General features: G+C 45.3%; 1 protein-coding gene across 1 annotated transcript in view; it reads right to left on the bottom strand.

The window, feature by feature from the left end:
• The window catches only part of DYNC1H1 (dynein cytoplasmic 1 heavy chain 1), an 83353-nt gene extending 58651 nt beyond the window's left edge, over positions 1-24702 (bottom strand). The window contains exons 1-10 of the mRNA XM_035261535.3: positions 24328-24702; positions 12610-12697; positions 10263-10436; positions 9469-9724; positions 8892-9078; positions 6167-6438; positions 5849-6076; positions 3811-4887; positions 2963-3142; positions 1765-1914 (exon numbers count right to left, since the gene is read on the bottom strand). Of these exons, the coding sequence (XP_035117426.1) occupies positions 1765-1914; positions 2963-3142; positions 3811-4887; positions 5849-6076; positions 6167-6438; positions 8892-9078; positions 9469-9724; positions 10263-10436; positions 12610-12697; positions 24328-24583 (2868 nt within the window). The 5' untranslated portion in view covers positions 24584-24702. The remainder of the gene's footprint in view (positions 1-1764; positions 1915-2962; positions 3143-3810; positions 4888-5848; positions 6077-6166; positions 6439-8891; positions 9079-9468; positions 9725-10262; positions 10437-12609; positions 12698-24327) is intronic.
• Positions 24703-25600: the final 898 nt, after the last annotated feature.

Here is a 25600-nt window from a genome sequence, read left to right as displayed (position 1 = left end):
CTGAAGTGCAGTGATGCAATCTCAGCTAACTGCAACCTCCTCCTCCCGGGTTCAAGCAATTCTCTGCCTCAGCCTCCGAGTAGCTGGGAATACAGGTGCCCACCACCATACCCAGCTAATTTTTGTATCTTTTTTTAGTAGAGACAGTGTTTCACCAACTTGGCCAGGCTGGTCTTGAACTCCTGACATTGTGATCCACCTGCCTTGGCCTCCCAAAGTGCTGGGATCACAGGCATGAGTCACCTCGCCTGGCCCGGGACTTGGTATTTTTAAAAGTATGCTCTGGGGATGAAAATCCAGTAACAGTAATATTCAAAAGTGAAAATAAAAATATTCAAAAGTGAAAACATTTTTCAAGTGTAAGAGAAAAAAAATAAAAGGTAAAGTCCACATAGGGAAAAAAAGCCAACCATTTCTCCCAGATCAAAGTTTTGACTGTTTTGTGAGGCCTTTTTATTGGTAAACATAACACAAATACTACAAACAGTTACTGTAAGGTAGATATCTTTGTAATCACCACCAACAGCAGCAGATAGGGCCTACTTACGCGGTTCTAGTTGACAGAATTATTATTATTATTATTTTTTTGAGACGGAGTTTGGCTCTTGTTACCCAGGCTGGAGTGCAATGGCGTGATCTCGGCTCACCACAACCTCCGCCTCCTGGGTTCAGGCAATTCTCCTGCCTCAGCCTCCTGAGTAGCTGGGATTACAGGCACGCGTCACCACGCCCAGCTAATTTTTGTATTTTTAGTAGAGACGGGGTTTCACCATGTTGACCAAGATGGTCTCGATCTCTTGACCTTGTGATCCACCTGCCTCGGCCTCCCAAAGTGCTGGGATTACAGGCTTGAGCCACCACGCCCGGCCCTATTATTATTTTTTAAGACAGAGTCTTGCTGTGTTGCCAGGCTGGAGTGCAGTGGCGCAATCGTGGCTCACTGAAACCTCTGCCTCCCAGATTCAAGCAATTCTCCCAAGTATCTGGGCTACAGGTGCCCACCACCATGCCCAGTTAATTTTTGTATTTTTAGTAGAGACGGGGTTTCGCCATGTTGGTCAGGCTGGTTTCAAATTCTTGACCTCGTGATCCGCCCACCTCAGCCTCCCAAAGTGCTGGGACTACAGATGTGAGCCACCACACGTGGCAGACAGAATGACTGAACTGTCTAGAAAGCTTACTAAGCTCCACACAAGTAGTAAACAGATGGCTTGGGCGACAAAGACTACCACTCTGTGTGGTGACCAGTGTGCCACCTTCCAGGGGATGTGGACTTAAGACTTTTGTTAAAACAGTGAAATCTGTTTTAGTGCCACGATCTGAACATTTACTTCTGGCAGATTACATGCAGTTCTTGAAATAATTTATTGCGCGAATGTGTGGTAACAAGGTCTTTCCCACAGTGTAGTTTTTTCCCCTAACATTTCATTTTTCATTTTTTAAGACTTAAAATAATCATTTTAGACTCACAGGGGAGTTGCAAAGGAAGTACAGCGAGTTTCCACAGCCTCTAGCAGCTTTAAGGTTAACGTCTTGCATGAGGGTGAGAGACTCTGGGGAAAGAGTGCAGAGGTGAACTGCCCTCCCGGTCACATCATGTCAGAGGGCACATGGCACCTGCACTCGCCACTGGTGACACTGACCTTCATCACGTGGTTCGGGTGGCATCTGCCAGGGGTCCACACTGACCTTTTCATAAGTGCCTTTAACGGGAGTGTATGTTATTTTACTTATTAGCACATAGAATGCCACAGAAGCACTCACTTTGATCTTCGGCTCTCCACCAGGCTTGTGACTAGCTTGTGGAGCATCTGTGTCCATGTCAACTTCTGCTTTATCTTCAGCTTGTCCAAGAAGAACCTGGGTCCACGCTCTCAGGCCAGCTTGCAGACGGACGCCCAATATTCTTTCAATCTACAATGTTACATCAGAGAACAGTGTTTCTAGTACAAGTCAGCTCACGAAGCAAGTTAATTAGAAAGTGGTAGGTGTTTCAAATCAAAGACACAGTTCCTAACTACATGCCTTCCTAACTCTCTTCTCAGAATCTCACTTTGTCACTTTCTCTCAGCCACAGATGACTTGTTAGGCGGTGTTCTCCTTCTCTGGATACTGAATGAGCAATCCTTCACAATGCGTAACCTCTGCTATAAAAACAGCACTGGCGTGCCCTCCGAAGTCCCCGCTGAGAAAGGGCATGGCTCGGTGAGCCTGCTTTACGCACACTACCATACCTTCTACCCCTGTCCCCACTTGCCTGCAGGGGTATTGATTGGGGCAGAATGTGACTGGGATTTCTAAACTGGGTGTTGGGGGGGGGGCAGGGTCATCAGAAGAGGATGGCCGGAGGGCTAGGAAAGGTAACCTGAATCATAAGAAAAGCAAGGAAGGGCAAGTAGGAAGTCATGAAATATCCAGCAAATAAAGGGAACACTTTCTCCTCCCTCTTACCTTCCTGCTTCCAACTCAGACTTGATGTGAGTATTGACATGTAGCATTCGGTTCCTTTTCCTTGTTTTTTGTGACAGGGTCTCACTCTGTCGCACAGGCTGGAGTGCAGTGGTGCCATCTTGGCTCATTGCAACCTCTGCCTCCTGGGCTCAAGTGATCCTCCTGCCTCAGCCTCCTGAGTAGCTGGGACTACAGATGCCTGTCACCACACCTAGCTAGTTTTTGTATTTTTAGTAGAGACAGGGTCTTGCTATGTTGCCCTGGCTGGTCTTGAACTCCTGGGCTCAAGCGATCTGCCTGCCTCGTCTTCTCAAACTGCTAGGATTACAGGCATGAGCCACTGTGCCTGGCCACAATTCAGTTCTATCATTAATTAAATACGATTTTGGAGGAGAACTGAACTATCACAGTTAATTCCCAAGGAAAAATGCTTTTTAATGACAAACTAATAAGCTTAATGGAGGGTCAGCAGAAGAAAAATGAGGAACACACGAGCAAGTTCTATCCTTACCTCCATGTCAAGCTTGTTGACCCAGATGGGTAGATTGGAATAGGAGTGCAGATTTAAGTCATCCACTGCTTTCTGGACTCTGTTCAAGATCTCAGAGAAGGTCTTATGGTCGTACATACAAGTTTCCAAGGAACGGACTTCTAGGTCTATTTTTTCTTCAATGATCAGCAAATCGTCTACCTGGAAGGAAGAGATACTTAATAGTTAAAAACACCCACTCACACTCTGTTGCTCCATCTCACTTAAGTTCTTTTCAAGTGTTATAAATTAACAAATGCTCCAGGTGCAGTTCTTCCATAAGTAATCCTAGCTGCTGGGGTGAGAACAGCAATCCCCAGAAAATGCGTGGAACCTCACTAGCTTCTCCTCTTCCCTTACTCCAGTTGACAGAAGGGGTGGCCGCTGATTGGCAAATCTGGGAGAAGGAAATAAACGTGCTCTGCTCAGTTCCTCCTGCGCCTTGGGAGCCAGCCTCGCTGCTGTATGCATCTGGTTTGCTGGCAGCCGCAGTTTCTGGGTGGATTATTAGGAGCCTTCATGGCTGCAGACCTACAGCCTGCTCCACATTCAGTGGTATCAGCAAGAAAGCTGCATTCTACTGTCAGACTCCTGTGTCCTTTAGTTCTCCACTTGTTTCTAAACTCAGCTTGTTACTTAATGGCCTCCCTGAAGCCCCCGCACCATTAAACAGCCTGGTTAGTACAAAGGCTCCTCCTCCTTTGCAGCCCACATGGCCTTATGCTGCATCGACCATGCATGCCTTCTATGGGAGAACCAGTGTTTTAACTGAGTTCACTATTAGGCTTTCATTCATTACCAGGACACCTGAGGATTACATTACAGCATACCTTTTCCTGGAAGTTGAAGACCGTCTCTGCTAAGCGCTGTACATACGGGTCAAGTTTGTAGGACTCCCACACCAAGGCAATGCCTTCTGCGATCAGGGCCTGCACTTCCTTTTTCAAGCCGGCCACTAAAAGCGAAATGGTGTTCCGCTCCTCCACCTTCTCGCAGGTCCGTTCATAAGTACGAACGCTCTCGATGAGCGAGATGGCAAACGGGTAAAGCTGGTTTGCTTGATGGGCTTTGTTCACAATCGCCAGCGGGACTCGGAAACCGAGCCACTTGAGGTTCCGGACTTCTTTGGAAAGCGTGATAATCTCAGGAAGGAAGTTCACTTTCAGCTTAAGCACATTTCCCGTTCGGCCCCGAACCCGAGTACTTTCGATGGTGAAAATGCGCCCCGAGACACCGAGGTTGCGCTGCTGCACCTTCCTCGCCCAGTCATCAAAGATCTCCTGTGTGTTGAGCTTCATGCGGAAGCTGTCTCCGTCCTGCTTCAGCTTCTGCCCCTCCACGTGGTTTTCCCAGCCCTTGCCAAGGACATCTTCCACCCGCTTCATGTAGGCTGTCAGCTGCCTGTCAATCTGTTTAGCCCAGATGATGGACCCCGACACGGGGGGCAGGTCACGAACATGACTCATCTTACAAGCCTGACTCTGTGGGTACTGGACCTTGAACTTGTCGTGAAGAGACTCGATGTCATCTTTCACACGCTGGATCAGCTGCGTCTGGTACTCGCGAATGGCCCCACGGATGTGAGGCCTGACAAAGAGCGCATTGAACCTGGAGAAAATCCTGAACATCTCGTTGGCATTCTTGGCTGTGCCAAGCTGATCCCGAAGGCGAGCCGTGATCCGGGTCTCCACTCTGTCGATCCTCTCGTCATATCTCTTCATCGCAGCCTCCCAGGCTTCTGTGCCCTCTTTGGAAACATCCAGTCCGTCCACTTCCTTGACGTTCTCGTAAGCAAGGTTTACTTCCTCAATAGCATTCGCATCTGCAGCATCAAAGAGAACCTCAGCCACTTTCATATCCTGGGGTTCGGGGGCTTCTCCTTGATTCTGTTGGGCAACTGCTGTGACCTAAAGAAAAAAGATATGTAATCAAGAAATGTTGACCAAATGAAGTTTTTAAAATTTATTTCAAGCCAGGTGCAGGGACTCACACCTGTAATCCCAGCACTTTGGGAGGCTGAGGCGGGCGGAACACCTGAGGTCAGGAGTTCGAGACCAGCCTGGCCCACGTGGCAAAACCCCATCTCTACTAAAAATACAAAAATTAGCTCGGTGTGGTGGTGCACGCCTGTAATCCCAGATACTAAGGAGGCTGAGCAGGAGAATCACTTGAACCCAGGAGGTGGAAGCTGCAGAGAGCAGAGATGCACCACTCCACTCCCGCCTGGGCAACAGAGCGACACTCTGTCTCAAAATAAGTAAATAACATAAACTTTATTTTTTAAGAGGCTCACTCTGTGTAGCCTCTAACTGCTAGGCTCAAGCAATCCTTCCACCTCAGCCTCCCACAGGGCTGGAATTACAAGTGTGAGCCACTGTGCCTGGAAGACTTTTTAAATTTTATGGTACATACCACACAAAAGCCACCAATTGGGAATACAGATTTTTAAACTTTGAGTCAAACATTTTATAACCACAACTGAGCAAAGCCACAAAAAATACTATAGAGTGTATTTTAGCTCTGTACTACAAAGGTTTTTCAGACAATGTGGTTTTGTTGGACTAGATTTTTTTAAAGAAGAATTAAAGATAAATTCAGGATTTTGAGACTAACCTGGGCAACAAGGTGAGACCCCCGTCTCTACAAAAAAACCCCACCCCCCAAACAAAAAATTAGTTGTGCATGGTGAGGGCACCTATAGTCCCAGCTACTCAGGAAGCTGAGGTGGGAGGATTGCTTGAGCCCAGGAGGCGAAGGCTGCAGTGAGTCAAGATCGCTCCACTGTGCTCTAGCCTAGCCAACAGAATGAGACTGTCTCAAAAAACAAAAACAAAAACAAAGCACTAATTTTTAGAATGCAAATTATACCTGTGGCCTCAGGACCCTGACGATAACAGCTCTCAGCTGTTCATGCTGGCGTCTAAATTTTCTCATCTGGTCAAGGCGAGCCTGCAGCTTCCTGTGGGCAGGGTTGATCCGCCACACCATCTTCAGATTCTCTTCCCTTTTTCTTTTGACGATGTCTCTCAGCAATACCTGAAGTTTCTCATACTCATCATCCCAAGTCTGAAAAACTTCAAAGCATGCTACCATAACCTAGGATACAATTTCAAACATGAAGCTTATTATTAAGACATATTTTCATCTCGATGTCTTGAGGTTGGTTTTCTTATATATTAAACTTACTTTTTCAAATTCTTCATAAGCAACATGCATCAATTTTCTAGTGCCCAATACTTTGAGTAATTGAGAACTCAAGTCTCTTGAAATTGCCTCCACCAAACGCAGTGCCCTCTGAATAGGATATTTTGTGTTTCGGATCTTTCGCAAATGGGTGAAAATGGCAACAAGTGCCTGTCTTATTTTGTCCAGCTCCGTGGCAGACAGCAAATCATTCAGAGGGAAGTCTTTCATCAGAGGATTATAGTCATTCACGGTTTCCAAAGCCTGTTTTAAACCTATATTAGCAGAGAAAGAGTTAATGGTTTCAATATAAAGTAACAAAACTAAGTAAACGAAAATAATGCCATCAGGACAGAACATTTTGATGTTGCAAGAGACCTAGCCAGACGACTGTTCAGATTGAAAAAGCAACATGTTATTAACAGGACAACCCCAGTGTTGTTCCATTTTTGCTTACTTAAGAGTCATACGTTCTCTAAAGGCGGAAGGTGGCAGCCTCTGAGAATTTGCCTTTTTTGCTTTGCTTCCTGTATATCAGTGGTCCCCACCCTTTTTGGCAACAGGGACCAGTTTTGTGGAAGACGATTTTCCCACAGATGGTGTGGGGGTAGTTTCCGGGTGATTCAAGCACATTACATTTATTGTGCACTTAATTTCTATTATTATCATTACATACTCATCATATCATAGAATCAGCGGGAGCCCTGAGCTGGTTTTCCTGCAACTAGACAGTCCCATCTGGAGGTGATGTGATGGGAGATAGTGACAGATCATCAGGCATTAGATTCTCATAAGAAGTGCACAATCTATATCCTGCGCATGCGCAGTTCACGACAGGGTTTGCGCTCCTGTGAGAATGTAATGCTGCCACTGATCTGAGAGAAGGCGGAGCTCAGGCGTTAATGCTCACTCACCACCACTCACTCCTGCTGTGCGGCCTGAGTCCTAACAGGCCACGTGCCCGCCCAGTACCAGTCTGTAGGCCTGGGGGCTGGGGAACCCCGTTCTATGTTATTTTAATGTCCTATGAGTAACAAGTTTAGAAAAACTAAAATTTTATCCTTGAGAACATTAAAATTTAAGTTTTACATTCATGGATTAAGTTAGGTGAATGTATTACTAACTACGGACACAGAATCACGAAAGCACTTGAGTCCTAATCTGTTTATTGACTTCCTTCGGCATAAGATCAAAAAAAGTATCGGGGAACAAAATAATGGTTGCAGAAGTATTAACAGAAAATAAAGTATATGTTTCCACATAGTGAGTGCCCAGGCACTGTGTGCAATGTGATTGCAGGTACTACAGGTTCCTACTTGCAAGTTCCTCTAACATTTAAATTGTGGATATCACATCTTTTTTGGGGGAAGTAAGAATATGACAACTACTGGTGTCTTAATTACTTGTTCTAACATGTTTTTTGTGCACATAGAGTTGAACAGAGATGCCTAATAATGCCTCGTATTCAAACACTGTGTACCTAGTACATGCTAATGCAGCTCAGTAAAGTTTTAAAGTTTTTAAAAGAATTTAAAAATAATCATAATAATGACTGCGAGTGGTGGCTCACATCTGTAATCCTAGCACTTTGGGAGGCCAAGGCGGGAAGATTGCTTGAGACTAGGAGTTCGATACCAGCATGGGCGACATGGCAAGGCTGCATTTCTACAAAAATTTAAAAATTAGTTGGACATGGTGGTGCACCCCTGTAGTCCCAGTTATTGGGTGGTTGAGGTGGGAGGATTGCTTGAGCCTGGGAACTCAAGGCAGCAGTGAGCTATGATCATGCCACTGTGCGCCAGCCTGGGCAACAAGAAGTGGGAACCCCATCTCTTAAACAAATAAATTTTAAAAAGAAAAAAAAAAAAAAACAACATCAATGGCACTTGTTCTCCACTCAGAAAACTAAATTCATTTTGGCTACTTATCAGAATAGGGAGGAAGACAAAGAAGAGAAAGGGGCAAGTAAAAAGAGGAAGAGTAAGTGGTAGCGGCCAGCTCCTCTGCCACAATCCACTGGGCAAGTAACTTCTGCTTTACTTAAAGCACCTTCCTGCCTGGCCTGTGAAAAGCACACCGGACTTTGTGCTAATAGGACAGCCAACTACTAGCTCCATGAGGTGACTCACGGAGCCCAGCAGCGGGGAAACAGGAGGGATCTGGAGCGGGGAGTCCGTGCTATATCTAGAGACTTTCATGTCCTTCAAACCCCTGAAGGAAAAGGGGAAAGGCAGGTATGTAGGAGAGTGATTTTCATTACCTGGATCTGAGGGAAAGATAAGATGTGATATAAGAGAGGAAATGGTTAAAAATGACAGTACATCTACGAAAACTATAGTTTTTGGCCAGGTGTGGTGGCTCACATCTGGAATCCCAGCACTCTGGGAGGCCAAGGTGGGCAGATCACGAGGTCAGGAGACAGGGACCATCCTGGCTAACATGGTGAAACCCCATCTCTAATAAAAACACAAAAAAATTAGCCAGGTGTGGTGGCATGTGCCTGTACTCCCAGCTATTTGGGAGGCTGAGGCAGAAGAATTACTTGAACCCAGGAGGTAGAGGTTGTGGTGAGCCAAGATCATGCCACTGCACTCCAGCCTGGGCAACAGAGCCAGATTCCGTCTCAAAAAAAACAAAAAATTAAACTATAGTTTTCTAAATTATCAAATAAGATTTCATAAAAGCCAGATCAATAACTTACTAATCAGATTTTAGTTCTAGTTGTTACCTGTGTCAGTGTCAAAGCTAACAGTGGCATGGAAGCGTTTGCCATGCTTCAAGATATCCAAAGTCAAGAGAACTTCTGGGCTCTCCCGTTTCTCCTGGATGCGGTATAACGCACGCTCCAGATTCAGCCAAAAACTAATTTCCTGTAAGGCAGTCCCTGATGCAGGATCTCGATCCAGTTTGGTCACCTTTGAAGATAAAATAACATCTGAGGGTATTCACTATTTAAACAAAGGTTAAAAAAGTATCATTAACTAAACACATACATTACAAATTAGTTTCGAAATTTCAAGTAGATTTCCTTCCCTGTAAATCAAAAGTGGTCTGATTTGAAATCAAAGATATGAGACTGCTGAGATTAATGCTCTATCAGGGTGACTATTTAAGCAAACTCACACTGTCCCCTGGCCATTCCACCCAGATCAAGGCCAGTCGTCCACTGAACAGCCCCAGGACTAAGAGGAGGCACCACTAACAAGTTACCACAGAATTTACCTCACTGGCAAAATCCAGATCAGTTTTCCCAAAGACACTAAAGAGCAACATACTTTACATAACTTTCAATCCTGTACTCTTACTTTTTGAATTTCTCGGATCCAGCGGTTAACCCCAGATTGTAACTGATTAAGAAATGTTGGGTCTTCGACCTTATCTCCAAAGTCTGTAACTTTTGGCTTTTCTCCACGCTCATAACACTGTTTTGCCACATTTGTGATAATGGGATGAATTGGCAGGCTGATCTCAGGAATTTCAATATTTTGCTGCAAGTGAAGGAGTCCCATTTCAAGTTCTGCAATCTTCTTTTCAACTGAAGGAGCCATTTTATCACCATCCCTAAAAAGAGATGAAATATCTCAAACTTTAGTGTGCTGGCCAGGCGCGGTGGCTCAAGCCTGTAATCCCAGCACTTTGGGAGGCCGAGGTGGGTGGATCACAAGGTCAAGAGATCGAGACCATCCTGGTCAATGTGGTGAAACCCCGTCTCTACTAAAAATACAAAAAATTAGCTGGGCATGGTGGCATGTGCCTGTAATCCCAGCTACTCAGGAGGCTGAGGCAGGAGAATTGCCTGAACCCAGGAGGCGGAGGTTGCAGTGAGTCGAGATCGCACCCTTGCACTCCAGCCTGGGTAACAAGAGCAAAACTCCGTCTCAAAAAAAAAAAAAAATTTAGCATGCTATTGGTCTTCAGAGAGATTCTATCATTTCAGGTCTAACAGTAACGACACACATATTTATTAATGCAGAGTTTATATCCCCTTGGTTCACTAGCTTTCCCTCCCAATGCCCAAGTTTTACACCAAGTTCTATACTATCTTGTGAACATTAAGTGAAATATAACATTCAAACCACAGAAGGTAAATGGTTTTTACCTGTCTGCCTTGCCAGACTCTCTAATATAGGACTTAAAAAAAGGAGCCACCGCATTGCTAATGAAAGAATGCAATGTTTCGTAGGGCGAGTCTTCACTGAGTGTAAGGACTCGGAGCTGAGAAGATACAGGTTTATCCGCATCAATCACGGGAGTACGTTTAATGAATGCCAAGCTAAAAAGAAAAGCAAAAGAAGAAATTAGAAAAGTTACTTTCCTAATTAGGCTTATTACTTTAAAAATCATACTAAGCATACACGGAAGTGTTGCTTTTCTAACACTGAAATGTACTGCTCGTCTTTCTTTAGTACATGAGAGCTACTGAATCAAGGTTATGGTTATAGAATGTGAGCAAACAGGAAACCAGGCAGAGTTAACTTGTCTCATACATGGCTGAATTCACAATATTGGTCTAAAACTAATCTGCCCTAGAAGTACAAGTTCTAAGCCAAGAAATACTTAAATTTGATCTTATACTAATTTGTAACATTTATTTACTGTACTAAGTAAACAAAAGTTGCTCACTGGTTAAGGTGACAAGAGGCCATTCCAGCCTGGTGACAGAGACTCCCTCTCAAAAAAGAAACAAACAACTCAAAATAACTTTATATAACTGTAAAATCAACGGAACTTTCCAATGTAACATACTGAGAAAGAACAAAGTCACAATAGCATTTCTGACAAAATCGTATAACCTGAATCTAAACATCAGGCAAACCCAACTGAGGAATGTTCCATGAAGCTATTGGTTTGTAAACGTCAAACACGTCAGTGTCATAAAAGGTACACAAAAGGCTAAGTACTACTCCAGATTAAAGGAAATTAGAGCGACAAGAAACTGAAGTGTGATCCGGACTGGGCTCAGAATCAGGGGAAATTTACTATAAGGGATATTATTGAGACAATCTGAACATGTACCATAATTAGAGAATACTGCAGCAATCTTACATTTCTTGAATTTGATCGTTGTACTGAGGCTATGAATGAGAATGTCCTTGTTCTCAGGAAATACACAAAAGTATTTAGGGATAAAGGTGCATACTCTCTATAAGTAACTGTCAAATGATTCAGGGAAAAATGATAATGCATGAGTGGCAAACATTAACGACTGGTATCTGGAAGTTCTATATCGTATGCACACAACTCTTCTGTAACCGGAGATACTCAAAATAAGTTTAAAAAAAATGCAGAATCCATTATGACATTTACATATTTAAATTTGGATATGTCTACTAGAGTATCAATTAGCACAATCTTTCTGAGAGGTGGAAAATCTGGTAACATGCATTAAAAATTTTAATGATGGGCCAGGCGTGGTGGCTCACGCCTGTAATCCCAGCACTTTGGGAGGCCGAGGCGGGTGGATCACGAGGTCAAGAGATCGAGACCATCCTGGTCAACATGGTGAAACCCCATCTCTAATAAAAATACAAAAAAATTAGCTGGGCATGGTGGTGTGTGCCTGTAATCTCAGCTACTCAGGAGGCTGAGGCAGGAGAATTGCCTGAACCCAGGAGGCAGAGGTTGTGGTGAGCCGAGATCGTGCCATTGCACTCCAGCCTGGGTAACAAGAGTGAAACTCCGTCTCAAAAAAAAAAAATAATAATAATAAATAAACATTTTAATGATGCTTTATATGTGAACTAGTAATGCTGCCTTTAGGATTTATCCTTAAAATAATCAAACCTGTACATCAAATGTATACTAGTTATTTGTAATAATGAAAAATCAGATATCCAGCTGTCCCTTGGTATACATGGGAAACTGGTTCCAGGTCTCCCTGGACACCAAAATCTGCAAATGTTAAGTTGGTTATATAAAATGCACAGTATTTGCATATAACGTATGCACACCTTCCTGTATACTTTAAATCACCTCTAGATTACTTATAATCTCTAACGCAATGTAAACACTACATAAATAGTTGTTATACTGTTTTTTACTTGCTTTTTAATTTTTGTATTGTATGTATTGCTTTTCCCCCAAAATATTTTCTACCTGTGGTTGGCTGAATCTGCAGATGTGGAACCACAGATTTGGAGGGCCAACTGTATCGAGTACTATCAGGCATGTTAATATATGACAGCTCAAACACCAGATAGATGCCATGATGTGTCCATTAAAGGGACAACATTTTAGCATTTATACTGTTTTGGAAATCCTCTTAATTTGAAGACATGAAATCAAAGACACTGAATTTAAAGACCAGAAAACTTTTGAGTGTTTTCTTAATGTGTTAAGATGTATATTAATTCTTAGTAAGAATTTCTGAGTTTGAAAAGAAAGAAGATTCATATTAACTCTCACAAATTTGTAATCTGAGATAATGGTGTATTCGTACTACTCACCTATTGGATTTAACCCCATAATGAATGTCTATATTGATGTTATAGGAAATGAATTCTTTTTCTTCTTCTCCTTCATCACCGACGTCCTCTACAAATCATAGCAAATGTATCACATTAATATGAACATTTCCAATTTCTTATTAATCAACTGCTTAGACAATGACTATCCTCTCCCCACTGCCGACCTGACAGATAAACACCTATATGACTTTGCACTATTTTTCTCTTCCTACCCATTTTTTCCTGGTTCCTGACTTTCTATGTGACTTTGGTTAAATTCCTGACTTTCTTGTCTGTAAAGCGCAGTAGCGTGGGCATCCCGGGGCTTCTGCAAGGATAACTGAGTTGACGCCAGAAAGATCTGGAACCGGGCCTGCCGTGGGCAGTGCTAGCCGGTGCCGGCTGTGGCCGAGTCCTCAGCATCCCACCCCGGTAGCTCATCCATTGTGCTTCAGACACGGAAGTCACTTTCCAGCCCTGCTCTCAAGTATATTCTGCTCGGCTGTTAACTCAGCCGCACTGGGTGACGGGCATTTTACTAGGCACCTCACAGCTATCATATGTTTAACCCTGTGGGGTTGGTGTGACTATTATTGTCCTTGTTTTCTTGGTAAAGAATATCAGTAACTTGCCCACAGGCACTTGGCTGGGAAGCAACAGTGTGAGGGTTCAGAAGTTTGTGATTCCAAAGTCTAGGCTCCTCACCAGGATGTAGCATGGCCAGTTTTCATCAAGGCCAGGCCCAGGGCAAACCCCAATCAAGAAAACTATCAAGAAACGTCCCCAGGGTCACCGAGAAGCATTCGTCTAGCCTTTCCCTTTGCTGCACCACGGCACTTATCTGAGTCCGCTTGGGGTTTGACTTAGGAATGTATCTTCCTTCCCAACTGTGAGCTCTTGGAAGGCAAAGACCATGCTAGATTCCACACAGTACAACACGCACACAGTAGTCATTTTCAAAAGCTTACTGGAGCTGGGCGTGGTGGCTTACTTCTGTCTGTAATCCCAGCACTTTGGGAGGCCGAGGGCGGTGGATCACCTGAACTCAGAGACTAGTCTGGCCAACACGGTGAGACCACATCTCAATTTTTTAATAATAAAATTTAAATTTAAAAAAGCTTACTGGAAATTAACAGTAAGACAGCCTCAAGAAGCATGTGAACCAAATTTCTAAATACTTAAAAACCAAAATTGAAAAACTAAAAAACGGATAACAATAGAAAATAATTGGTCAGGCACCATTGCTCATGCCTGTAATACCAGCCTTTTGGGAGGCCAAGGCAGGCGATCACGCCTGTAATACCAGCCTTTTGGGAGGCCAAGGCAGGCGATCACGCCTGTAATACCAGCCTTTTGGGAAGCCAAGGCAGGCGATCACGCCTGTAATACCAGCCTTTTGGGAGGCCAAGGCAGGCGATCACGAGGTCAGGAAATCAAGACCATCCTCGCGAACACAGTGAAACCCCATCTCTACTAAAAATACAAATAATTAACCATGTGTGGTGGCATGCACCTGTAGCCCCAGCCACTTGGGAGGCTGAGGCAGGAAAATCGCTTGAACCCGGGAGGCGGAGGTTGCAGTGAGCTCAGATCACGCCACTGCACTCCAGCCTGGCGACAGAGCAAGGCTCTGTCTCAAAAACAAACAAACAAAAAAAGTCATGATGTAACAGAAAGAGCAGCAGCTTTTAACAGATCAAGCTCTATTGCTCAGAAGATATGTGAACTTGAGAAAGTCATTTTTCTTTCTCTGGGCTTCAAATTTGTCAGGTGTAAAGTGGTGGGTGGAGCAGGCAGAATATTGAGTTAGGTAGTCTCTAAGGGTTCACTAAGCTCTAAACACATGAAACCTGGTTGTATAAGGTCTGACCAAAAGCTATTTGCTTCCTTCGTTGTTGTTGTTTTAAATCTTACTACTTCTGTAAGCATTTTATTTATTTAAAATAATTAATTTAGAGACACTGTCTTGTTCTGTTGCTCAGGCTGGAATACAGTGGCTTGATCACAGCTCACTTGCACCTTGATCTTCTGGGTTCAAGAGATCCTCCTCCCTTAACCTCCCAAACAGCTGGGACCACAGCCTCATGCCACCACCTCCAGTGGATTTTTAAAACATTTTTTAGAGTCAGGGTCTCTCTATGCTGCTCAGGCTGGTGTCAAACTCCCGGGGCTCAAGAAATCCTCCTGCCTCGGCCTGCCTGGCATTACAGGCATGAGTCATTGTGCTCAGCCCTTGCTTCCTTAGTTTTAATTTGAGACAAATACAAAATTCACACCAAAGAGTATAAAACATTAGTCTAACTGGCTGGGCGCGGTGGCTCATGTCTGTAATCCCAGCACTTTGGGAGGTCGAGGCAGGCAGATCACTTGAAGTCAGGAGTTCAGTACCAGCCTGGCCAACAGGTGAAACCCTGTATCTACTAAAAATTCAAAAATTAGCTGGGCGTGGTGGTGGGTGCCTGTAATCCCAGCTATTTGGGAGGCTGGGGAGAGAGAACTGCTTGAACCCGGGAAGTGCAGGTTGCGGTGAGCTGAGATCTGTCTCAAAAAACAATAAAAAAAATAAAAATAGGCTGGGCGCGGTGGCTCACGTCTGTAATCCCAGCACTTTGAGAGGCTGAGGCGGGCGGATCATGAGGTCAGGAGATCGAGACCATCCTGGCCAACATGGTGAAACTCCGTCTCTACTAAAAAATACAAAAATTAGCTGCGGGGCGTGGTGCGCACCTCTAGTCCCAGCTACTTGGGAGGGTGAGGCAGAAGAATTGTTTGAGCCTGGGAGGTGGAAATTGCAGTGAGCTGAGATTGTGCCACTGCACTGCAGCCTGGTGCCTGGCGACAAAGTGAGACTCTGTCTAAAAATAATAATAATAAATAAATAAATAGAGTATCTATCAAGAGAACATTTATTCTTCCAAATTACTATTTTGGGTATAATTTTAGGAAGAGGAAGGAGTAGGTGGCAGAACATTCTAGTATGGCAGATACTTCCTAAGCTATTTTAAAAAATGACTATTTAAAAAATTAAAGAAATCAACATTTTTCTGACCACTCAAATGTAGCTAGATCACAAGAGAAATCACACTGCCTGAAATCAGCCACACATGATTACAACCTGTAAACTGCAAGCATACAGACAGGGAATAAAGAAATACCTGCAAACTGACACAGCTGTCAGGGGAGTGCGATGATTTTCTCCCTCAGTTTTCTGGACCTACCATAATATTGTTCTATCATTCATATTAAATATGCCATCAAAATAACACCAAAACAATATATAGAAAATAAAATTAACATTCTATTATGATCAAAGGAAATCATTGATGCAACTAAAACTATGGCTTCTTAACTCTGCATCATTTCTTCCCCCCCCATAAAGACTCATCATTAATACAAACAAAATTATGCAGAAATTGCACAGTCCGGACACAGCACCTAAGCACGTGGCCTGTACTTCCTAATGCAAACCGGGTTAAGGGAACTAGGCACCATTCCAAGAGATGAGTCACCGCTCTGCGGCCAGCGATCCAGCTCTGGACCGGGAATACTGCAATGCAGTAAATGCTGCTTCGGCTAGGGAAGGCACACCCAGTGACATAATCCTCAGACAGCGATAATGCAAACAGACGTTCCCTGCCGGTTTGTTAAATTCCAACTTCTCTTGATAATAACTTATGGAAGCCACTATGAATCAGGCATAGAAAACATCCTGGACTCGTCTTTTTGCACATATTCCCCATAAAGACACAGATCAAACCCCGCTGAGTATGTCTGACTCCAATTTACAGACACACAATTTAGGATATTGTTTCAAAAACTGCCATCAAATAATAATCGACTTTCGACTTCTGTAGAAACTTAAAAAAAAAATTGTCCAGAGGAGGAAAGACACTTGATTATTAATTTTTAATAACAGAGGCTATTAACCCTGTTATATTTAGAAGCTTACATACAAACACAATCTGAATGTTTTATTAGGTAATATCACTTTCAGTAAAATTTGAATCTATTTCCTGATGCCTGATAAAGTTACTAGTTATACAAAGTTACTGTTAATGTGTAACAGATCAATACTGGACTATCCATGCAGTCAAAGAATCCAAGTCCTGGGCCTGCTGCATGAGTCCCTTCCCTGCAGGCTACACTGATACACATTACAACAACTTGTCAACACTTCTTTGGTTAACTTCTGAGAGTTTACTGAATTCCTAGAGATGTTCAAAATGGCACTGAGCACTAATCTGCGTATACCTTCATTGAAAAACCAGCTTAATGTACTTCCAACTACTAGTAACCTGTATAATTAAACTGTGAATTAGGGAAGCATTACATTACGCCTTTTTTTTTTTTGTCGCCCAGGCTGGAGTGCAGTGGTGCAATCACAGCTCATTGCAGCCTCAACCCCTCTGGGCTCAAGTGATAATACTACCTCAGGCTCCTGAGTAGCTGGGACTATAAGTGTGCGTTACCACACCTGGCTAATTTTGTACTTTTTGTAGAGACAGGGTTTCTCCATGTTGCCCAGGCTGGTCTTGAACTCCTGAGCTCAAGTGATCCACCTGCCTCAGCCTCCCAGAGTGCTGGGATTACAGGCGTGAGCCACTGCACTGGGCTAGCATTATGTCTTCTTTAATGAAATATAAAAACTACGCAATTTCAATTACCTTAAGAATTATACCACCCTCGGCTGGGCACAGGGGCTCAAGCCTGTAATCCCTGTACTTTGAGGGGCCAAAGTGGGTGGATCACTTGAGCTCAGGAGTTTTGAGATCACTCTGGGCAAGATGGTGAAACCCAATCTCTACAAAAAATACAAAAATTAGGGCATGTGAGCACAGGATATTGAGGCTGCAGTGCGCCAAGATCGCACCACTGTACTCCAACCTGGGTGACAGAGCAAGACTCTGTCTCAAAAAAAAAAACAACAAAAAAAGATACGGCCCTCTCCTGAGTAAATAGGACATGCTCTCTCAAAGCTGGTGAACGGGCAGTTGGAAATGGGACAAAGCACACTGGCAAAGTGCCAGGCGAGGCTGCCCGACTCCTGCGCCCTTGCTCATTCCCTCATGTGCTCTTCCCTCCCAACTTTTCCCCCAGCCACAAAGCAAGTCTCTCCTTGGTCTTGAAGCCATTCATTTCCTTTGGCCCACACATACTACCAAATTACAGGTTAAATGTTCCTGGGGTTCTCTTTATCTTTTGTCTTCTTTGCCTTTCAAAATCCCAAACATGGGCCAGGCACAGTGGCTCATGTCTGTAATCCCAGCACTTTGAGAGGCTGAGGTGGGTGGATCACCTGAGGTCAGGAGTTTGAGACCAACTTGGCCAACATGGTGAAACCCCATCTCTACTAAAAATACAAAAATTAGCCAGGCGTGGTGGCGGGCACCTATAATCCCAGCTACTCGGGAGGCTGAGACAGGAGAATCGCTTGAACACAGGAGGCAGAGGTTGCAGTGAGCCAAGATGGCGTCCAGCTTGGGTGACAGAGCAAGATTGCGTCTCAAAAAAAAAAAAAAAAAAATCCCAAACATACTAATACCACATTATTTTGGTCAATCACTATCATACATGTCCTCCCATTATTTTCCTGCTTTAGTTTTCCCCCTTTCTTGTCTCTGGTGCTTTCCTTGTCACCCTGATGTCCACCCTGTTCATTCTTCTTCTGAGGAGCCATGACTTCTTTGCCATAACCGCTCCCTGCTCTGAAACAAGGCTGGGAAGATGAGAAAGTCTGCGCACTCTCCCCTGAAGACTTCCACTGTAACAACAGTAGGAGCATGCAGGGAGCACGAGGCCCCATAGCATACTTACTTAATGTAAACTGGAGTTCATTTTGGTATTTCCAGAAAAGAAAAGAGAAAAGAATTTTTAAAAAGCCTAGTAAGTTATTAACACCTAAGGAGCTTAAGACTTGGTACTTTTAAAGTTGCTACTAATTCAAAAGAAATACTGACATGAAATAGATTAAAACAAACACTCCCATTTTAACGGACACCGAGGCACTGCAGAGCTGAGTTTTTAGGTTTCAGAATCCTCCTTAGAATAGAACATCCTTTTCCCAACTGCATCCTAAAATCCTAGGGTTTTGGTTTCCTCATTCATGAACTATGAGGGCTGGACTAAACCTCTCCTGCTGCTCCCAACCTGACATTGTCTGACGCTGACACGCAATTTCCATTCAAGTTTACTTTTAAAAAGAAGTGATAACTGTTTTCCCTGTGCTGTACATAAATTTTGTTTACTACGCTACACTGCACATTCAAATTTATCTTGCTGCAGACGGTGTATTCTATAAAAGGTGTAGGCCCCACCCACAGTGTGACAGCATGGGCAATAAGAACCTCGCTGACGTGCGAATACCACTGAGTCCAAAGCCTGGTAGGCAGGTTTGTTTTCTCCTTTCAAACTGGAGGCCCCTGCTGCAAACAGGCGCTGCCAGATCTTTGGTCAGGCCGAGCAGCAGCCAAGGCTGATCCCCTGCTTTGTGTCTGCTGGAGCTGGAGGTACCGCATGGCCTGGAGCAACACTGTATGGCCTGCATCTGGCATTGTTCAATCCAGATCTTGCTTGGGACTGAAAGAATAACTGAGAGCCCTAGAACAGACGAGGTCACAGGGATCGATACAAGTTCTATTCAGTGAATGTGGATTACAGTACATGTAAGAAAGAATGGCCAGATTTCTAAACAAAATGTTTCACTAGTAAGCTGCTTCAGAAAGGTCTTCCAGAAACCAGCAGCACAATCTTCCACGTAAGCAGGAAATACTTCTCCTCGAAATGCATGAAATCATGTTGATATGTTGTGTTAGAGATGACACTGATGAAACTACATTTCTTCATCCTTTAGAATTAAATCCTCAGGCTGGGTGTGATGGCTCATGCCTGCAATCCCAGCACTTTGGGAGGCAGAGGTAGCAGGATCACGGAGTCCAAGAGTTCAAGACCAGCCTGGGCACCATGTGGAGACCCTGCCTCTACAAAAAATACAAAACTGAGCCAGGCATGGTGGTGTGTGCCTGTAGTCCCAGCTACTTGGGAGGCTGAGATGGGTGTATCACTTGAGTCCAGGAAGTTGAGGATGTGGTGAGCCAAGATTATGCCACTGCACTCCAACCTGGGCAACAGTGAGACTCTGTCTCAGGAAAAAAAAAATTCCAAGTTTCAAACACTGGACTGTTACACACACACACACACACACACACACACACACACACGGCGGGGCATGGTGGCTCACACCTGTAATCCCAGCACTTTGGGATGCCAAGGCAGACAGATTGCAAGGTCAGAGATCAAGACTATCCTGGCCAACATGGTGAAACCCTATCTCTACTAAAAATACAAAATTAGCTGGACATGGTGGCAAGCACCTGTAGTCCTTGCTACTTAAGAAGCTGAGGCAGGAGAATCGCTTGAACCCAGGGTCGGAGGTTACAGTGAGCTGAGATCACGCCATTGCACTCCAGCCTGGCGACAGAGACTCCATCTCAAAAAAAAAAAAAAAGTTTAGAATATGAACTGGGAACCCAGGAGGTCGAGGTGGCAATGAGCCGTGATTGTGCCACTGCACTCCTGCCTGGTCAACAGAGTGAGACCCTGTCTCAAAAAAACAAAACGAAACACTCTCTCCACCAAAAAAAACAAAAAACAAAAAAACACCAAAACCACACACGCTCATACAGAACAACCAACCTGGCACCTGATTCTAGGCAGGCCATTAACAAGCTGGAGAGCACAGACAAGTCATGGAGCCAGCAGTTCCACCAGCTGCGAAGTGAAGCATATCCCACCCATCGGGGATAACATACAACCAAAAAATGGTACCTGAAGTAAAAGATTCTACAAAAACGGCACTCACATAAAATGGCTAGTTAAGTAACAAGCACCTGTCTTGTCACCATACTGTAAGTATACTATGAGGAAGATAATTTCCTAGGGGCCAGGAACTTCAGAAAGATTTCTCTTTTTAAAATGAGAAGCTATAAGTTAACGTTCCCTTTCCCACAGACTCTCCAATTCCTATCAAGATAAGTTGTTAAATTCACAATATTTATTCTATAATTTGAGTAATGCTGTACTTTATTTCTTTTAGAGACAGGTCTCACTCTGTTGCCCAGGCTGGGGCAAAGAGGTGTGATTCTAGTTCACCATAGTGTCAAACTCCTGGGCTCATGCAATCTTCTCAAGGAGCTGGCACTACAGGCATGTAACACCATGCCTGGCTTATTTTTAAATTTTCTGTGGATAGGGTCTTGCTATGTTGCCCAGGCTAGTCTTGAACTCCTGGCCTCAAGTGATCCTCCTGCCTTGGTATCTCAAAGTGCTGGGATTATAGGTGTGAGCCACTGCACCTAGCTCAATGATGCACTTTAACAGCAAAAGTTTACAGCTAGCTGGGGTAGCTAAAAAAAAACAAAAAATATATATAGCTTCACATAAAAATGTTTCTATATTTGGCTGGACATGGTGCCTCACATCTGTAATGCCAGCAATTTGGGAGGCCGAGGTAGGCAGATCACCAGCCTAACATGCTGAAACCCTGTCTCTACTAAAAATACAAAAAATTAGCTGTGTGTAGTGATACGCACCTGTAATCCCAGCTACTCGGGAGGCTGAGGCAGGAGAATCGCCTGAACCCGGGGAGGCAGAGGTTGTGGTGAGCTGAGATCACAAACTCCAGTCTGGGCAACAAGAGCGAAACTCAGTCTCAAAAAAAAAATCCCAATATAAAAAGGCCAGGCATGGTGGCTCAGGCCTGTAATCCCAGCACTTTGGGAGGCTGAGGGGGACAGATCACCTGACGTCAGGAGTTTGAGACCAGCCTGGCCAACATGGTGAAACCTTGTCTCTACTAAAAATACAAAAACTAGCCAGGCGTGGTGGCAGGAGCCTGTAATCCCAGCTACTTGGGAGGTAGAGGCAGGAGAATTGCTTGAACTCAGAACCTGGGGGATGGAGGTTGCAGTGAGCTGAGATGGTGCCACTGCACTCCAGCCTGGGAAACAGAACAAGACTCCATCTCAAAAAAAAGCGGGGGGGGGGGGGGGGGACCATTTTTCATTCTAAAAAACAAAAATTAAAAATTAAAAAAAATTAGAAAATGAACTCGGAGCCCAGAAAGTCAAGGTGGCAATGAGCCGAGATCATGCCACTATACTCTAGCCTGGGTGACAGATGTGTCTCAAAAAAGAAAGAAAGAAAGAAAAACGTTTCTATATTCAATTACAAGTGTTTGGATACCTCCTTCCATTAAAAAAAAAGGGGGGGAAAGAAATAAAATAAAAGCACTACTGTCTATTAAATAAATGTTTTCTATATTAATGCAAGCCTGCCTTTCACTGTAATTAACTACTTGATACACACATTTGATTAAATGTACAAATGCCAATGCTAACTCATAAAAGCCACTGATTAGAAAGCCCTCCTACCAAAAGTCCTGGGTCTGTACTTACACCCAACATGTCCCCGAGTAGCCAGGCTGCTAATAAGACAAACAGGCCATTTATCATAGGACTGCATTAATTTTAAAATCTTTCCTTAGATTTTTGTAAGTGAAAAATAAATTACAGACAGGTTGAATTGGTAGAACTACTTAAAGGATTTTTATAAACACAGGAATGAGGTAGGATTTCAATTTTACATGGTCTCATTCCTCAGTCAAGTTTCAAAAGTGCAAGTCATTATGGAGCCAAGATTTGGATATCTGCATATTTGTTTTGCTGAAAGGAAAAAAGGTTCCCTTAAAAAAATACAGAGATAATTTATACTAGATAGTCTGCTACAGAAATACAGTTCCCCCCACCCTAATAATTTTAGCAACGTTCAATTTTAAGATGCCTGGACAAAGCGAATTACTGGTGATCACTCTAGAAGAAACATAAAACTTAAATTTTTTTTTTCCATAAAAAGAAATGATGACCCAAGGTTAAAAAACAAAAAACAAAAAAAACCTGACCCCAATACATAAACTATGCAATAAAAATGTCAAGGATTAGCCATGGTCAAGCTACCCAAATACAGTAACTTTACAAATGCAGATCAAAAGGTATTTTAATAAAATGAAAATGCATTGAAAAATGACCAGAAAGACATGGACCAAAAGCTGACAGTGATTCCATCTGGCTCAAAGAATTCCCAATGACTTTTACTTCAGCTGTATACTGCATTTTCTACAATGACTACATATGTTTTTTGGAAAAAAAAAAAAAGAGTAGATGAGTTATTATTATTACTTTTTTTAACTCTCGTGGCTTCCATTCAGGAATAAATAACCCCAAACATCACAGGAAACAACCTTCAACAACATTAGTACTCTAAATATGCTCAGATGGTTTATTTGCCTTCAACATTCCATGTGGATGTAAGAGAAAAAAAAATTCTTTTACACTCTGCTAATCTCTGGCAGACACCAAGGCTACAGAGAAGCATCTTCTGAATAAGAATAGCCTTTGAGAGAAACAAACTATCAGAAAAACAGTTTGTGTTAAGGATGGGGCAGACAGTACAGGTTCTCTTACTGACAGAACCAGACAGTTTTTTGAAATTATAAGCAGCTGGCTGGCAAACACTTTCAGACAAGCTCCAAACCCTGGAGGCTGACCTGAGCTTTACTCGGACGTCATCCTGGGGTTCTTAGATGGACATGCCGCACCCAGAGTGAACATCATGGGCTACGACGTGGTGGTAATCAATCAATGAGAAAGCCTGCCCGCAGGGAAGCCCCAGACTTAGCTGAAGGTAGCCTTGCTGCTGGGCTGTCATTATTTGAAGAGACAGCTGGAATGCGCTAACTCTTGTCTCTTCCCCCCACAACTGGGTGCCTAACCTGAATCCTTCTTTTTTTTTTAATCTGTAAAATTAGACTCAAATAGGGTTATGATCAGGATTACCGAAGCATTAAACAAATATAAGGTATGATCAGTGAGAACATGTAGTGGACGGGGAACTGAGATACAGTCTAGTCTCAGGACTAGGATTAGCTAGTGACCTTGGGTGAATCACTTAACCTGAGCCTCAGTTTCCTCACGTGCAAAATCGGGATACACCGGTTCAGCGAGGATGCTGTGAGAGCATCTACCTACAAGAGTGATGCTCGTAGGCCCAGGACTGGCACCGTCGCTCTGTGGGCCTCGGCCTCCGGGTCCCCACAAGGCAGGACGGGGACACCGGCCCGCTCGGGCCCCCTCCGATACGCCAGACCCTCTCCCGAGCCAGAACCCCGGCTGCCCCCGGCTCCGCGGGTCTGCCCCCGACACATCCCTCCCGAAGTCCGCTTTGCCTGGACACAAATCGAAACCGAAAAGCTCATGTGACACTGGAGGCCGGGATGCAGCCTCGCCCGCGCTCAACCCAGGGAGACGCTGTCTCCACCCAACTCGGCCATCTTGAGAGGCCCGAGCAGACAAAGCGACCCCATTGTTTTGGGCGACGGCAGACGGGGCCCCCTCCTCTCCCCGAGACTAGGAGGGGGGCGCCACGGGGGCTCCGGGCAGGCCAGTGGGTGTGGCGAGGACGAGCCCCGGGCGCCGCGCCGGCCTCCGCTGGGCGTCTGCGGCCCAGGGGACCTGGCCGGCCGGGCTCTGCCTACCCCGTGGTCACCTGCAGCCGCTGGGCTCCTCCCATCCCGGGGACATCTGCGGCCCCGGAGGACCTGCAGGCCCTGCCCTCCGCGGGGCTTGGCCCTGGGGACCCTCCGACCCCACCCTCGCGGCCCCGCACCTTTGAGGGTGGAGCGCTCCACCAGCACCGTGTGGACCTGCGGGTCGGAGAGGAACTTGCGCATCTGCTCCAGGGCGCTCTTCTCCTCCAGCGCTGCCTCCAGCGCGGCCGGCGCCTCGCCGCCATCCTCCAGCAGCAGCGGCACCAGCTTGCGCAGGTGCTTCTGCAGCACCGCCACGTCCGCCACGTTCTGCACCGCCGACACCTCCAGGCCGGCCGAGCCGTCCTCGCCGCCGCCGCCCCCGGGCTCCGACATGGCGCCGCGCTCGGGACCCTCCAGGAGCGATGAGAAGGCGACCGCGACTCCGCGAGACAGCGAGACAGTGACAGAAACGGACGCCGGAAGCTGGACGGTCCGCTAGCCCACAGCCAACTGAGAGCGGGAGCCGACTCCGCCCTAAAGTCAGTCACCGCCCGCCGGCCCCGCCCCGCCCCGCCCCGCCCGCGGCCGCAGCCGCAGCCGCAGCCGCCGCAGGTGGCGTCACGGCGGCGCACGTGCGTGGGAGCGGGCTCGGCAACGCCGTCGCGCGACCTTCTGGGACTTGTAGTCTCGGCGCTGGGCGGGGCCCGCAGCCTCCGCCCTGCTAGCGGTGAAGATGCGAACTTGGCTGGGGGGGCATCCTGGCTCTGCGCCCCGGCTCGGCGCGGGTGGTCAGGGGCCGCGTTTGTCTTCTTCACTGCTGTGGAGACAGCGAATAGCACATAGCCCGAGAAACTTTATAGTGAATGAGTGATGTTTGGGCGAGAGCTAATGTTTAGTGAGCGCTTAGCCTGCGCCCGCTGTCGTTCTAAGCTCTTAACCTCTCATTGAATGTTCTCATTGAATGAATGAATGATACATATCAGGTACCAAAATACAGGCACGACAGATATGTTATTAGATATAGACAGGGGATTTGAGGATGCTTTCCAGAGGGGGAGGAGATGACGGGCGTGCTCAGAGGGTCCCGTTGCCAGGCTGGAAAGGGACAGGTGGGGAGGGGACCCTCAGGGCAGTATAAGGTTAAGCCAGGAATGACACCTTCACTGTAGGTAAAGTCAAGCTGTGATGGGATCTGGTTCCTAATGACAAAAATCACTGTCTTCAAGGACGCTGAGGGTACCAAGAGGGAGACCTACTGAGGGCGGCAGTGGTGCTCCTCCAGCCTCCCAGAGCTGGAACTGTCATTCTGTGAGCCTCAGTATCTGGGTCCATACAAGGCAGGGGCTGGGTTGCCTGCCCACAATCTCCTCCCCTACACCATGACTACATAAGGGCCAGAATCCAGGCTGC

Source organism: Callithrix jacchus, chromosome 8, assembly GCF_049354715.1.
Source record: "Callithrix jacchus isolate 240 chromosome 8, calJac240_pri, whole genome shotgun sequence".
NCBI lineage: Eukaryota > Metazoa > Chordata > Mammalia > Primates > Cebidae > Callithrix > Callithrix jacchus.
Note: the sequence above shows the minus strand (reverse complement) of the source record. Positions and strands in the feature narration are given on the sequence as shown.